The sequence below is a fragment of the Thermobia domestica genome, chromosome 16 (genome assembly GCF_964235325.1).
Source record: "Thermobia domestica chromosome 16, izTheDome1.hap1.1, whole genome shotgun sequence".
Lineage (NCBI taxonomy): Eukaryota > Metazoa > Arthropoda > Insecta > Zygentoma > Lepismatidae > Thermobia > Thermobia domestica.
The window spans coordinates 23,452,825-23,469,704 of record NC_137469.1 but is presented as its reverse complement, the minus strand read 5'-3'; the positions used below and the strand labels follow the sequence as shown (position 1 = coordinate 23,469,704).

Sequence of the window (16,880 nt, the reverse complement as noted above, 5' to 3'; positions counted from 1 at the left end):
TGATGTTTATCATCGTATCCGCCACAAATTGACAATCCTTGATATATGCCTTGTACATACTGGAAACCTGGAATATTCTCAGGTGTATAATGACAAATCTATAGAATATCCGCAGAGGCGGATCCAGGACAGATTTCGGGGGGGAGTGGGTTGTAATACTGTTACTTTTAAGAGCTCCAAACTCTAGGTTGGGTTTTATTTATATATAAAATAGGATAGTTTCCTTTTCTAAGGGAACAATTGCCCTGATCGCTCCCCCCTGAATATGAATATCCGGCTCATATTCCCATAGAATATTGTGTGACCATATGTCCAGTTACTCTCTCTTCTTCTAAATGATGTAGGTCTGTATCGTAAGCGCGTGGTCAGATAACACGAGAAACTTTCTCCAACAAGCCGGATCACTACTACACCTCTTACAAACGTTTCATTTTTTAAAAGAAAACGATCTTACCTCCAACTTACATTTCCTTTTCCACAATCTTTTTTCATTTCTTTTAAGAAGTGCCAGTGAGAGATAAGTAAAACTAAATGTATGAGTGTGTATATAAACTAATTTCCCATGAAACGTCAATAGAACGACAAATACACGTACATACTGCAATTTCTTTTTCTTTGCCAGCTTGATTGTCTTTTTTTATCGTTTGTCTTTTGTTAATAGTTAGTAAGAGTTTCGGAATTTTACGCCATCTAGAACAAGTAGGTTCGTTGCCTACTCAAAAACTTGTTTGGATTTCCTTTTACCGGTACAGACAAGGTCAAGTTCATTCTCCATCTGATGTTCTTTTATCTATGTTTTCCGTTCACTGTGTCTATGGATCTTTCTTTCTTTCTTTCTTTGTTTTTTGTCTCTTAAAAATGGATTTTCTTTCTATTTCGAAGAGAAACCTTAACGGAAAAAAAAAATGAACGTCTCGTCGTCGTAAACTTTCAATTAACGGTGTTGACTATCTGCACTTTTTCTCCCAATGATTTATATCGAGAATTATTTTTTTCTATTTCTTCTGTAAATTGAAGTAGGATCTTGATGGTTTAATTTTACTGATTAAAGGGATAAAGAAAAAATACTCCCTTCCCCGTCATATAAGAGTTTCATTTTTGTTATTAATTTCCCTAAAAGTACCATTCGGTAAATTGGCATATTTTGACAGTTCACCCGGGCGTAGTAATTCTTATGTTGTTAATCATGCGAATGAAAAATACTGTGTAAGTATCTACTTCTCTGAATATCCAATTTTTTTTTACTTGTTTAACCTTATTTTAATTTTTATATTAGAGAATGGAGAAAAAGAAGTAACCGAAACCTGTTTTTTTTCTTACCAGAGTACGCAAAATTCAGAGTACAGTAAAAAAATGAATAAATAAAAAGTCATTATAACTGCTGTGCCGGTTGTCGCAAACTACAACAGCAAATTTTTCAATGCGTTGACGCAAACCGTTACAGAATATACCCGCTAGTACTATTGGGCCTTATGCAGAGTCGTTTTGAAGAATGATTAGCATCATACTAAGGACATAACTACTGAAGACAACATATGTTAGTCGAACGCGTTAGTATTACACTAATCACGTGTCAGAACGACTCTGCATAGGGTCCATTATGTTTAATGGCCAATGACGTGTTCTACGTGTTGTTGGAATATTCCATATTCCATGAGTTCTGTGGTTAATAACAACTTACGGGAACACTGTTCAAGGTTGTATCGCCAGTTACTGATTGAACGTTCTTCTGAAAATCAAGATCATGCAGGTCACAAAATGTCGGTAATCACGTGTCAGAACGACTCTGCATAGGGTCCATTATGTTTAATGGCCAATGACGTGTTCTACGTGTTGTTGGAATATTCCATATTCCATGAGTTCTGTGGTTAATAACAACTTACGGGAACACTGTTCAAGGTTGTATCGCCAGTTACTGATTGAACGTTCTTCTGAAAATCAAGATCATGCAGGTCACAAAATGTCGGTACAGCCGAATGAAATAGGACTATGATCTGCTCATTGTATCGCTTTGTGTACCTATATTTATCTTCGATGAAATAGAATCCAATAACACCATAAGTTGAAATTGTTGCCTTTACAGTTACTTTTGTCGTTGTGCGCACTCCAGGCCCGTAGTCAGCCCAAAAATGTAGGGGGGCCCGATCCAACCATATGATAGTTCATCACTATATTATAGTTCATTTGCAAACCTACCGTGAAAATTTTAGGGGGCCAGCGAAAATTTAGGGGGGAGGCCCCCTAGACCCCCCTGGATACGGGCCTGGCGCACTCATCGGGCCTCCCGTTCGCAACGTGTGTAAAGTTGCCCCCGTCCCCTCTAGTTTAAAATTTCGACTCGAAACCAAAATCAGTTGTTTGTTTCTCGTTTGTTACAGATTGTTTTGAAGGAAAAAATAGTTTGTTTCCAAAAACTTCAAGACATAGTTACAAAATAAAGTTGTAGAAGGGGGAGGGTGCAGGCACGTAGCCAAGGGAGGGTCCAGACCCCCCTTTGAGACCAGAAATGAAAAAAATAAGGAAGAATGAAACGAAATGAGAAAAAGAAGGATCAGCGTTAAAATTAAAAAAAAAAAAAAAAAACTGCAGGAAGCTTTTGGTTACTCTTTCTTATGAGGAGATTTGTATTACTTGCAATACATGGTGGCGAGGTAAGCGAGATATCCTGGAAGAGTCAGGGAATTTGAAATTTCAAGAAAAGTTACGGAATTCTCAGAATTTCTGCTACTAGTCAGTGAGATTTTAAGCTTCCGAAAGCATAGTGCCGTTGTGTAACAGTGGCCATTTTTTATCATAATTTTTCGTCATCGCATCCTTGTAGTATCAAACATGTTATTTCAAGAACAATTTTCTACTGCTCCTTTAACCTGTCATTTGGAACCGACAGTAGTTGACGGAATAATAAAAACAAAAAATTATGTGGAAAGAAATTTCTGTTAGCATTTGATTCAACAGAGAAAGGAATGCAGATATTGTAAAATAGTTTATAAGACATTATTGAGTATGTACTTTTTATAATAGTTAAGGTCATAATGAAAGGAAAATTGTTATATTTGAATAAACAGAGGAAGGACATATATATTGTAAAATCTTTTTCAATACTTTTTTTTTTATTATTTTACTCGAGATTTCTTCATAGTTTGTTATTAAAATACTTACCAACATATCCTCATTTTATTGTCCTAACAAACGAATATATGTTGATAATAAAGTAGTTTAGATTGATCGATCTCCTGGGCCTTCAGAATTTCATGATCCCCCCCCCCCCCCGCCGTTACGAAATGCTGGCTAAAAGAACCAATATATGTTCCAGAAAATAGTTTAGAATGATCAAGTCCCTGGTGTGATGACCACAGTATTTCATGTTGTGGACCCCCTTCCTTAACGAAATCCTGGCTACGTGCCTGGGGGGGGGGGGGGGGTGGCAAATTCAGACTGACCACCACTTTCAAATTTTGTTTTTCATTTGTTATTCATTGTTTTCAAGAAAAAAAAATAGTTGTTTTTATCAAGTTGTTATAATGTCATTAGTTAAACATTTTCAAGAAAATAATAATAATAATAATAATAATAATAATAATAATAATAATAATAATAATAATAATAATAATAATAATAATAATTTAGAATAGTATGGTTAATAAGAAATATGACCTTCAATTTTTGTTAATGTGAAAATTCATTTATGACACACAAAAAATCCGCAATAAACATAATACGCTCAGTAGTCTTGTACAAAGCATTTACCGTCTATTATAGAATGAATATTTCTTTGCCAGTGTGCAAAATGATTACTATTTTATTGTCTATAAAAAATTGCCACTACTAATTTTATACGAGAAAGAAAGTGAACACAGTTGTAATATGTCACAGTAAACAACATATACAGTCTAAGAAGAAAGTTGTTAATTGTTTATTACATTCGCAAAGGGAAAGCTACCAACAAAGAATGCAGAATTTAATAGTTTTTTGAATGTTTGGGATTGAGCATGTACCTTGTACAGTCAGATAGTTATGTTAGACCTACAATATGCTATTAAATAATGTTAAGATATTATTTTGTCTTTTAAATTAAAAAGAGATTAAGTTGTAATGGGCTAAAAAGTGTAAGAAACTTTCACTATTATGTTGTGTTTTATGATAATGCAGTTTTGTACATTGTTATACTTCAAATAAACTGATGGAGGTAAGCATTCTTGCACTCTCACTACACCCTTTATTATCGTCCTTCCAATAACAAAACTAAAATCTGAATATTTCCTCAGATAACAAAACAACAGTTCGAGTAATTACTTCAAATAACAAAACAAAGTTCGAATAATTATTCTGATAACAAAACCAGCAATTCTAATAATTACTCAGATAACAAAACAATTTGAAAAAATTACTTAAATAACAAAACAGCATTCGAACAATTACTCCAATAACAATAGTTCAAGTAATTACTTAAATAACAAAACATCAACTCAGATAATTACTCAAGTAACAACTGCTCAAATAATTACTCAAGTATCAAAACAACATTTCGAATAATTACTCAAATAACAAAACACGAGTTCAAATTATTACTCAGATAACAAAACAACAGTTCGAATAATTACTCAAATAACTAACATGCCAACAGTTTGAAAAAAATACTCAGATAATATAAAAACAGTTCGAATAATTACTCATATAACAAAAAAAAACAATTCAAATAATTAATCAAATAACAACAGTTCAAATAATTACTTTAATAACAAAACAACAGTTCGAATAATTACTCTAATAACAAAACACGAGTTCGAATAATTACCCAAATAACGAAACAAGAGTTCGAATAATTACTCAAGTAAGAAATAACTATTAAAATAAGATTGAAATAATAAACAATTTGAACTATTACTTATATAACAAAATAACAGTTCGAATAATTACTCTAATAACAAACAACTGGTAGAGAAAATTACAAAAATAAAGAAAATTATTAGGTTAATTATTCAAATTACGAACAACATTTAAATATTTTATTCTACTAATGAGCAACGGTTTCAATACCTAAATAATGAACAACTATGCAAGTAACTTTTCAAATAACTATTCAAATAATAGACATCTGTGCAAATAATTAGGCCTGTTTAAATTATTAAATTTTGATCTAATAATTTTAAAAATAGTTTTATGTTATTCAAATTAAGTGAAATACTGTTGAAATAATGTATAATTTAAATAATTTCTTCAATAATAAATTGCTGTCTTAAATAATTATTCAAATAATTATAGTTGTACGAAAAATTATCGAAATAATGATTATTACCGAAATAAAATCCAGTTTTCTAAAAATTATGAACAATTGTTGGAATAACTACTTAAATAACTATCAGTCTATTGGAATAACTGTTCAAATAGCGAAAAACTGTCCGAATACTATTTATTCGAACAAGTATTTAACAATTGATTGAATACTTACACAAATAGCACACAACTGTTTGAATAATTACTTAAGAGCCTGACATATTAAAAATAATATAAAATTTACCATTTTTCTTTTGCTTGTTTATTCGTAAGTGAAAGAAGATAATGAAATGCAACTTACCACAATCATAGATAATGTTATTCTACAACAGAAAATATGAACCTGAAGAATTTTCAGTGTTGCCATCCATAGAAATTACAGTGTTGCCAGAATAATATTTCTCCCAAAATATAAGTTAAGGCAGCGACTAGAGAAACGAGCTCAACTGCATTTCATTACGTATCATGTTGTTTTGGTGTCCTGTGAACTACTTTTTAAATAACAGTATTATTTAATTTTAATAATTGTGTGTTAAAACTATTTTGTTTATTACAAACTAAATACAACTAGTATTCTCTGGGACAGAGAAAATTTAATCTTATGGTTTTTTCTCGTGACCAAAGTAGCTGTGTAGAAACCGTCTTATTATATAAAGGGACATAATCTACAATAATAACAACAACTTCCTCTTCTTCTTCTACTATTACTACTACCACCACCACCAATAATAATAATAATAATATAGTAATACTAATAATAGTCAAACTATAAACAAGTAAATTAAATTTGTGGTAAAAAAATAACGTTATTAACTTTTTAAATGATAAATTTTAACAATAATAAAAACACTTAAAATGTTTGTTTTCCCTTGCAGTTTGGGGTGCAGGGGGTACACGGTGGGCTACTCCAGACCAGGAAGCACAAGATGAAATACACGACAGAGAAATTTTACAAGCTGTCATCAAATCCATGGAAGAATGGCAACGACGAAAGTTGTCTCACAGGTATGTTCTATGAATACTCAGAATTTTAATTTATTCTAAAGAGAAGTGGCGTATTTACGATTTTGTTTCGGAGGGGGCTTTGCTAACTTTTGGGGCGGGGCTTTGCCCGAAAATGTGTAAATTCTGCAAGATATTTCATATACTTTACTATAGTAAGTAAGACTTCCGGGGCCTTAAGCCAGGAATTCCCCCCCCCTAAATACGCCACTGCTAAAAAGAATAGTAACAATGAACCTTGAAACTAATTAGTGGATTGTTTTCTGATTACGGGTGCTTGTCATGGGTAAAAGTGGATCTGAAAAGGTAGGGGAACGGTAGGTAGCGGCATGACGTCACGCCGTCCCCCTACCTATCATTGCCTATTGTAAATTTTTAGAAACTGGGGGGACGCCGTACATATTTTTTGGAGGTGGAGGACAGCGTCCACCACGTTCCCCCGCACTTTTGCTTGTGCATCTCACTGATTATATATATGGTCTATATAGGATGGACAATTTTTTCTTTATCATCCGTAACAACGGAGAAACCAAAAGAGAGAGAAAGCTAAACTTTGCATGAAGCAACTATAAAAAGCCGGACATATTTGCATGTATTAAATAGAAACACCCAACAGTGTTGCCAATCCAATATAAAGTTGTTTTTCAAATGGCACTACGTCAGATTATTGCATCTTTCAAAACAGCATGTCAAACGCAAACTTAAAATATTTATTATTCAGTGTTGCAAACTAAGGATGTTGTAGTAGCACAAACATCCGAACTTCGGTAGCCTCTATCACACGTACAACAGAACGGAGATGGACAAGACAATGCAAATCGAAATCATCTCAGTGTTGCATAGCATGTTCATAATATGACTTTCCCAAATTAATACGAACGAAGTTACCAGGGCTTGAAAATTTGATTTTTTTTTTTTTGAAGGGCATGATTTCGAAAAAAATGCTTAGATAAGTATCACATCTAGTTACTTGTGTGGTTTGCAATGAACCTACAAAATATTTTGCCGTTAAAATCACTTCAATATCTCAAACCATTCTGGAGATAGGTCTATGTTAAACTTTGCTGAAGTTTGCAACACTGCTCAAATCATGTAATTGTGAGTGTAATTACAACTACTAAAAGCTATTGCTATAATGCTATTAAAAAAATAAAACAACAATCAGTTTAAATATTTTTCATAAATACACCATTTTCAACACTGTTGCGAACTTTATCAATGTTTATCACGTCTCCGGAATGGTTTGAGATATCGAAGTGCTGTAAAAGTCAAATATATATATATATATATATATATATATATATATATATATATATATATATATATATATATATATATATATATATATATATATATATATATAATATATATATATATATATATATATATAAGACTTGGCCTACACTGGTCTTTCTGCTGTATAATAAATCTGTACCGGACAGTAAGCAGAGGGTCGCTTTATTTTTTGAAACCGAATCGCTTGGTCTCAACCAGTAATGCCAACCTTAAACATTATAAAATTAAAATCCCATCTCGAGAGGCAAAAAATTCCATTATTTCGATGAATTTCCCACGTTATTCCCATCACTAATACATAGAATATGAAAAATAATAATGAACTGTGTATATTACTCACTTTTTCAATGCATGAGTAATGAACCTCCTACGTTTATAAATTAATTTATGATTAAGTGTCCTCCTTAATCGAAAACAAGTGTAGTTTGTTGTCAGAAATGCAGTACAATATGTGTTCTTTTGTTCTTGATTTTTTTTTTTTGAGAAGCACACGTGATTAAGTCCACTTCACAAACCACATGCACTTTCCAGATAACGAATTTTTTCGACCCAAAATTTGACAGTTAACACTGATTTCATACTTATTAACGATTCATTATACCTATTTCACACCCTTAAGAGTCTTCATCCCGGCGAAATTAAAATACCGCTTATTTTACATTAATTATGTGATATCTTCAAATAGATAAAAGATAATTGAAATATGGAACAAGAGCGCCCTAGACAATATCATTTTACATGAGAAACCGTTATCACAACTCACTTATCTGCTTTCGATTTCGAGCCATTTTGAAAATCGGCATTTATTTAAAAGTCCCATAAATGTGGTAAATTTCGAAAACAAAATCGCTTTATCTGTTCCCGAAAAATTAATGTTAAAAAATACTACAAATTGGGATTTTTCCTAAGGATTGGTATTACTGGTCTTAACGCAAGCTGCTGTTCAACACAGACCTAGTGTTGCCAACATTTGAAAACATCCAGTCTCCAGATACGTAAAAGATATTCGGATTAATCCAATGAAGATTGTCAGTCGATAGGTGTGTCATCAAAGAAGAAAATACAACAAAACATATCTTAGGGTACTGATTCCCAAACGCTTAGATTTATTGGACGTGAGTGTACTCTTGTAGTACCTTGGTTATATGAGAGGCGGGCTACTGCTTTAGTTGTTGGGTTCAAATTAGTATTTTTTTTTTTAATCTGAGGCAAATAACTCAACAAAGACCAAACTCGGGGTCTCCCGCGTCCAAACTGAAAATGATTGAAAAATGTAGCCCTAACTAATTATAGAGCTAGTTTTGTCGGGAAAGGGCACGGTGGTTCATTGGTAAAACACTTTCCTCTGGTGCGTGCGGTCCCTGGTTCCATTCCCAACTAAGTTAAGTTTGTGTTGGACAACATTGTGTCCGTGGATTCTCCCGTTTCCTCCCACTTTCTCATTCCACCAATTCTTCCATCATCGGCTTTAATCGCCGTCTCTCATAGCCTAACGTGGGACGTTAAACTGAAAGATTTCATATTTTGATTTTCAGTTTTTGTCGGAAGGAATATTATTTATTTTTTAAAAAATTGCAATATTTCTAAAGGGAAAAATGCAATGATAGGTGTTTTTATAACCTGCCAGTTCAGCTAATTTCATGATTTAGTTAATAATAATAATAATAATAATAATAATAATAATAATAATAATAATAATAATAATAATAATAATAATAATAATAATAATAATAATAATAATAATAATAATAATATTTGGTCTAGGAATTAATTCGTGCGGGTGGACAAGAGATGGGGCAACGAACGGAGCGTCCCACAGTTCCGTGTATCCACACATGTGTTGCAAACCCCTGTCATCGCGTATCGTTCGTAGTATAGGGCAGTGGATTAAAGCGTCAACAACACCAGTTTGTAGTTAAGTGAACATTGCGCAATTTGTGCCTGATAAAGTGTTTTTGCGGGGTGTCCTGCTGCATTACTTTAACATGCAGAAAAGTGCGACTGAAAGTCATCGTATTTTGGTGGAAGTGTATGGTGACCATGCTCTAGCTGAGCGAACGTGTCAGAAGTGGTTTGCACGGTTTAGAAGTGGTGATTTCGGCTTGGCAGACCAAGAGCGAGCTGGACAGCCAAAAAAATTTCAAGACGAAGAATTGACAGCATTGCTCGAGCAGGATTCGTGTCAAACGCAGGAACAACTTGCAGCAGCATTAGGCGTTGATCAAACAACAGTCTCCAAACGCTTGAAAGCCATGGGAATGATTCAAAAGATGTCACATTGGGTTCCACATGAATTGAAAGACAGAGACGTTGAAAGACGAAAAACCATTTGCGAATTGCTGCTTCAACGACAGAGCAGAAAGGGGTTTCTGCATCGAATTATTACGGGTGATGAGAAGTGGATCCATTACTAGAACCCTAAACGAAAAAAGGCCTGGGTGAAACCAGGTGAACCAGGTCCATCACAACCAAAACGAGATATTCACTGTGCAAAGGTTATGCTGTGCATATGGTGGGATATGAAAGGTGTGGTGTACTATGAGCTGCTGCAACCGGGTGAAACTATGAATGGAGAACGTTATCGACGACAATTAATGCGTTTGAAGCAAGCTCTGGCCAGAACACGACCAGAATGGGAGAACAGACATGATAAACTTATTGTTCAACATGATAACCCTCGCCCACATGTCGCAAAACCGGTCAAAACCTATTTAGAAAATGTCGGATGGGAAGTTTTACCCCACCCGCCGTATTCACCAGACGTTGCTCCTTCGGACTACTACTTGTTCGATTGCATGAACAACGATTTGATTGGACAGCGGTTTACTTCTTCAGAAAATATCGAAACATGGGTCTCTGACTGGATCGCTTCCAAGGATGAGGACTTCTTTCGCCACGGAATCCGTACATTGCCTGACAGATGGGCGAAAGTGGTGGCTAGTGATGGACAATATTTTTCTTAAGGTATTTATGTATTTTGTGTTTGTACTACAGCTTCAATGTGCGCGTACCAACCGCACGAATTAATTCCTAGACCAAATAATAATAATAATAATAATAAAAGATTGAACTAGTAAACTGTTTTAATTAAGTCTTATAACCTCTTTAATTTCATATGCAAAGAAAGAAGCAAAATTATATGAAAAATTATTCATTGCCCTCTTTGGGCATTTCATCTTCTTTGACAAGATTTTTTTTTTTTTTTTTTTTTTTTTACAGACAGCCTAATTGTTGTTTAATTACAGAGTCAAAGTAGCCTAAAGGAATCAAAAATACATTCTTTTTCACTGACGAAAAGAAAAATTCAAAACAGAAAAAGAAAAATGCTATATCAGAAAGAATCTGCTTGCATAATGCTACCTTTAATTAAAAGGAAAACTTTTTTATAAGGACTATTTGATCTAAATTCCGAGTTTTTTCTGTCTCTTTATAAATATGTATAATCGGTAGAAGAATGTAAGCCCACCCACATACATACAAACCACGTGTGATCATTTTCTGTGTTCTCCATTTTCTGTTCATTGGGAACACTTTGTTGTATTCTTTACAAACTAAATCAGACCTCACACACATATATATAAATTACTCTTGTCTGTACATAGAACTTGTTTCTGTATCAAAAGATTCAATATATTTCAGTCAAAAATTTTCTTGTAGGTCATATCTGGAGAACTACATATAGTGTAGCCAAATCCAAACTATCATTAACTCAGTATGATGTGCTTATTCCGTAGAAAATGACAAGATCTCGATTTAGGGACCGTCCCAAAATTTTGTGGCCCCTGATTGAAAAAAAGATCCAATATATTTCCGTCATTTTTTTTTTTTTTTTTTTTGTAGGCTTTGGAGAACTACATAAGTGTAGCCAAACCCAAACTATCACTTAAGTCAGTATGATGTGCTATTTCCGTAAAAAAATATGAAAACTTGAGTTAGGAGCCGTTCAAAAATTTTGTGGCCTCTGATCAAAAAAAAAAAAAAACTAATTATTGGCCAAGATCGCAATTTATTGATGTTTTTTTTTGTATCATTCCTAAAATTCTTGGTCAAGATCGCAATCTTTTGATTTTTTTTTTTTTTTTTGTCATTCCTAAAATTCTTGTTGTTTCTATTTTCGAGGTTCGGAATTTGTTAATTCTTAACCCCTTTTGTGGCAACTGGCTTCACTTGAGGTATGATTTGTTCGTGGTTCATTTACCATGGTCACAATATAGACAACATTGTATACATAGGTTTGCTTAGGGTTCTGTCGTTCTCTTCCACGAATATATGACAATTGCTATTATGTAAAAAAAAAAAAAAAAAAAAAAATCACTTCCCTTTGACAGTAATTACAAAAAAAGTAGAATTTTACATTCGATTCGAGACGAGAAGCATTACAAATCTTGTCTCTTTTTCAAGACGAGATGAGAAATTTCATGAGTCTTGTTGACAACAGTAGCTCATCATGACTCATAATATAAAAACTATAAATTGATTAAGTGATTGTACAAACACAGTGAAGAGTATTTATCAACGTTTAAAGATACGTAAGTTATTACACATTATGCTCCAATGATAAATATGGTTCGAATGTTGTTATCTCGTACCCTTTGTGGACCTCCCGTGAATTCTTATAATTTCTAGATGACAGTAAAAAAAAAAAAACCATCAGAGCATAAAATTTGCACATACGTATACAAAATGAGACAAGAACCTTTTCGAGACGAGCGTCTCGTGAGCGACAGTAGTGCCAGTATAAATTAGTTTCGCAAACTGTATCCAAAAGTTTGTCTACTAAGAAGGAAAAAGAAGAAGAAATAAAGTTCGATGAACAATTAAAGAAGAATTTTTGTTTCTACTTTAATGTAAGTGGCGAAGTTCAAGAAAACATCAATGTAAGTAGCTCTAAAGTACGAATGTTTATGACATTTATCGCATTTTATTTCAAAAAGGCTTGTGAGAGAATCCGGTTTATATTTTTTTCCCCCATTAGCATACTAATAGTTCGTGCTTAAGAATATGGTAATAGTTCTAATTTAATAACAATGAAGTGAAAACATATTTCATGAGAAAAAAACATACCATAAATTACATTCTGTTGAGAAGTGAGAAAATCTGTTAATGGTTTATATCACAACAAGAAATTGCAGGCATATATGAGTAGGAATGCCACTATTATTATTTCTGCATTTTGTTCTTCAAAACCATGGGAATTTCTTTAATGTCTGTGAGAAACTACATACCAAAAAAAGAGGAGGTGATATGTCCTAATTACGTTGTGTTAAAAGCTGTGAGAGCATCTGGAAGTTAATTCCATTTTTTTTTTCTTTCGAAAAGCTATTATAGCAATTTATATTAGACTGTACTTCCAAAACTTTTTTTCTTTTTTTTTTTGTAACAGAAAGTGAAAATTATGAAATATTTACATTATAATTCTGTACTATATTGTGTTTTTCTTATTTTTATTTTTAAGAGGAAAAAAACAATTATAAGGAATAGCAAACAGTTGTTTTTAAACATACATTTTTTCATTGTAATGTTTTGTTTAAAAAACAAGAAAGTAGAACATTAAACCCAAAATAAGACGCACTTTTAAAATTCACGAGAAAAAAAAAGATCATCACCATAATACAAGTACCTTCTTTCATTATTTTTATTTTATTTATTTGTTTATTTTGACAATGTAAGTGACCTTTTATATTATATTTTAGTACAACTCTTTTTCTGTAGCAATTATTTTTATTTTTTTGAATTTATAGTATATTTTACAGCCGAAATTAAATTACAAGTTATTAATATAAGAACTTGTTACAATTTCGGCATTATATCATTACCTTTATCGGGTAATATGTGTGTTTGACGAAAGCAATTTGAAACATTGCCGAAATTAAATTACAAGTTATTAACACGAGAACTTGTTACAATTTCGGCAATATATTATTAATTGCCTTTATCAGATAGTGTGTGTGTCTGATGAAGGCAATTTAAAATATTGCTGAAATTAAATTACAAGTTATTGACATAAGAATTTGTTACAATGTCGGCAATATATTGTTGCATTTATCAGGTAAATGTGTGTCTGACGAAGGCAATGTTGAAATATTGTCGAAATTAAATTACAAGTTATTAACTACAATTTCGGCAATATATCATTGCCTTTACCAGGTAGTATGTGTGTCTGATGTAGGCAATTTAAAATATTGCCGAAATTAAATTACAAGTTATTAACTACAATTTCGGCAATATATCATTGCCGTTATCAGGTAATATGTGTGTCTGATGAAGGCAATGTTGAAATATTGCCGAAATTAAGTTACAAGTTATTAACATAAGAACTTGTTACAATTTTGGCAATATATCATTGATTTTATCAGGTAGTATGTGTGTCTGACGAAGGCAATTTTGAAATATTGCCGAAATTCTATCACAAGCTTTTAATGTAAGATGTTTGTCTTTGATCATATTTTACAATATAAACATCATAACTTATAAACAATCTAATTCCATTTCGAAAGAGTTTAGTTGAAAACTATATCTATCAATAACATGGGAACAGTTGATTAATATTAAAATGGGAGAAAAATTCGATTTAAACTACTCACCGATTTATTGTAAAAAATTATTAAAGTGTAAAAATTTCGCCAACCGTCTACTTGGCTTCGTCAGCTGCTATAAATCTGTTGTATGTCTGATGAAACCAAGTGGATAATTGGCGAAATTGTTACGCGTTAATAATTTTTATGATAAACGTATTGTTTTTCTCAGTGAGTAGTTTAAATCGAATTTACGTCTATAAGCGCATAGTTTGTACAGTGGAAAACATTACAATAGGAGAAGAAATGCATTTTAAAATATTTTTGTACAAGTGTTTTGATTCTTTGAGTTATATTAAAAACCCAGTAGCCATATTGGAAACATAACCAATATTCTCGTATGTATAGACCTCTCTTAGGTATTTTTCAATACAGTAGAACTTTTTTTTTAAGTACAAAAATCTTTGAGTTTAACGTCCCACGGTTATGCCGGTTAGGCTAAAGGAGACGGTGATGATGAGTAATGAATCAAATGGTGGAATGAAGAAAGTGGGAGGAAACGGGAGAACCCCGAGAAAGCCCACGCACACGGTGTTTGTCCACCACAAAGTTCACTTGGCGGGGGCTGGGATCGAGCCCGGGACCCCAAAGCACCAGAGGTGAACTATTGTTAAGTACAGTATCTACTTCTGACATGTTTTTTTAGCATATTAATACATTACCGGTATATCATCCCGGCTCAATTCGATCATTGTTAAAACCGAATGCATTACCGGTATGTCTTTCCGGCTCAATTCGATCATTTTAAAACCGAATACATTACCGGTATGTCATTCCGGCTCAATTCGATCATTGTTAAAAAACCGCTACTGCTGTGTAAAATGATTCTTGTGTGATAAACAGAAATCGTAACATTACCACAATTACAAGTGTATTGTTGAATATTTCATGTAGTTATGGCCAGGCTTGTAATTGATCCCGTAAAAATTTAACGATTTAATTAATTACTTATAACTTTTGTTACAATTGATAGTCATTTAAAAAAATTATGACAATTAAGAAATTCATCGTTATTTTTTTTCTCTCAGAAACTATGTGAAATGATTATTTGTAAGTTTTATAATTTTAATTTTATTAATTACGATTTTATGAATTATCAATTTTGTTTGGAAACAGTAAATGTTCATATTGGTAGACTAATTTTTCCATGCTACTTAACTTTATCCATTTAATTTTACATTCACTTTCACAATTTTCGACAGTTCTTGTTGCATAGTAGAAAAAATTGTCAATTTTAATTTTAATTAATTAATGTTCAAGTTAATTTTAATTGTTATTTTTTCTGATATTAATTTTTCGTACGGGTTTACTTTTGGCGCACCATTAGAAAGAATTGTTGAAAAATTATAATTCATTCACAAATTCCCTTCTTATTATCCCCTAAAAGGTTTATCGTTGCCTACATAAAAAATATCTCATGTGGCATAGATAAAATTCAAGGGGGCTACGGAAAGTAACTGTTGAAAAATTACAATTCTTCTACGATTTGCGTATGAATACAGCTCCCGGATGTATAGCATAAAAACTACAATGAGAAAATACAAACCAACCTGTGCTAGGTGGCTACTAATAAGCGCAATTGCTATATTCCCGAGTCAGGACATTGGTGCGTCCGAGGGGAGCAGGTGCATCAGTGATGATGCGTAAGCGAGGTATATATGCGTAAGCGGGGGTACTGAAAACAAGGTGGTTTTTGTAATTATACGAGTTTCAGTAGCACTTGTCCTAGTTTCATATTAATAACACTCACTTATGAACATAAAATACAGGTTCTGTACACTGTGTCGAAATATGCTGGCAGTGGAAAATAGCATCTAATAGAGGCATCTTTCATATGCACTCACTTATCTGTCGTAAATCACTTGTAATGATTGCACACTAGTAACCGTACACTTGTAAACCTAAAATACAGCTGTATTACTTTGTATTTAATTCTGTCGCCTGCAGAAATTTGTTCCTTATAAACATGCCTTTTCACGCAAAATATTGAATTTCACCTGTAAATCTTCCAAAATGTGTTGCACTAAAATTACACCTACACTCAATTTTTAATTTAACTAAGTATATTTTCACAGACTTAACTTTTAAATTTAATGAATATTTTTTTTTTTTCTTAATTTCCAACTATGGGTTATGATGTATGACCTCAAATATGGTACGGATATACAGGCTTGTCCCATGGGTATGGTTGCAAGCTAAATAAACGCAAAGTATTAACCAAGAATTACAGCCAAGACGATATATGCCAAAGTAGAACATGCTAGTCCTTTGGAGAAAAACAGGTTATTCATTGATTCTCGTATATTGGTGGATCATAAACAATATTTAAGAAAATTGGCAATAAATTTCACCATTCACGCTATTCTGATTTATCATATAGCCCAGATATAGACACGCAAATTGACTATCTCATATGTACCGGTATATATATTTTTAAAAACTTCAATTAATAGTTGGATACAGGTTTTCTAACGATTTCATGTCTATTAATACATGAATTACGGAACAGTGCCACAATTATCTCACAGGGTGGTGTTCACGAATACATTTTTTTCTCTCTTGTAACACACAAAAGATTATCAAAGGAAAAGATATATAGATAACTATGATGTGCCCTGCTTTTCCTGTAGATAAATTTTCGCCATCATGCGAATGTCTTTTTTTCTTTTCTTATTCTGTGACGACAGACACAAAGAAGTGCTTTTCCAGCGGTTCCTTTTACTCCATTGTTTG

At 32.7% G+C, this 16,880-nt stretch overlaps 1 protein-coding gene across 1 annotated transcript in view; it reads left to right on the top strand.

Annotated features, from left to right (window-relative positions):
* LOC145672945 (uncharacterized) overlaps positions 1-16,880 on the top strand; it is a 96,191-nt gene that overhangs the window by 45,020 nt on the left and 34,291 nt on the right. The window contains exon 2 of the mRNA XM_081742193.1: positions 6,150-6,279. Coding sequence (XP_081598319.1) covers positions 6,150-6,279 — 130 coding nt within the window. The remainder of the gene's footprint in view (positions 1-6,149; positions 6,280-16,880) is intronic.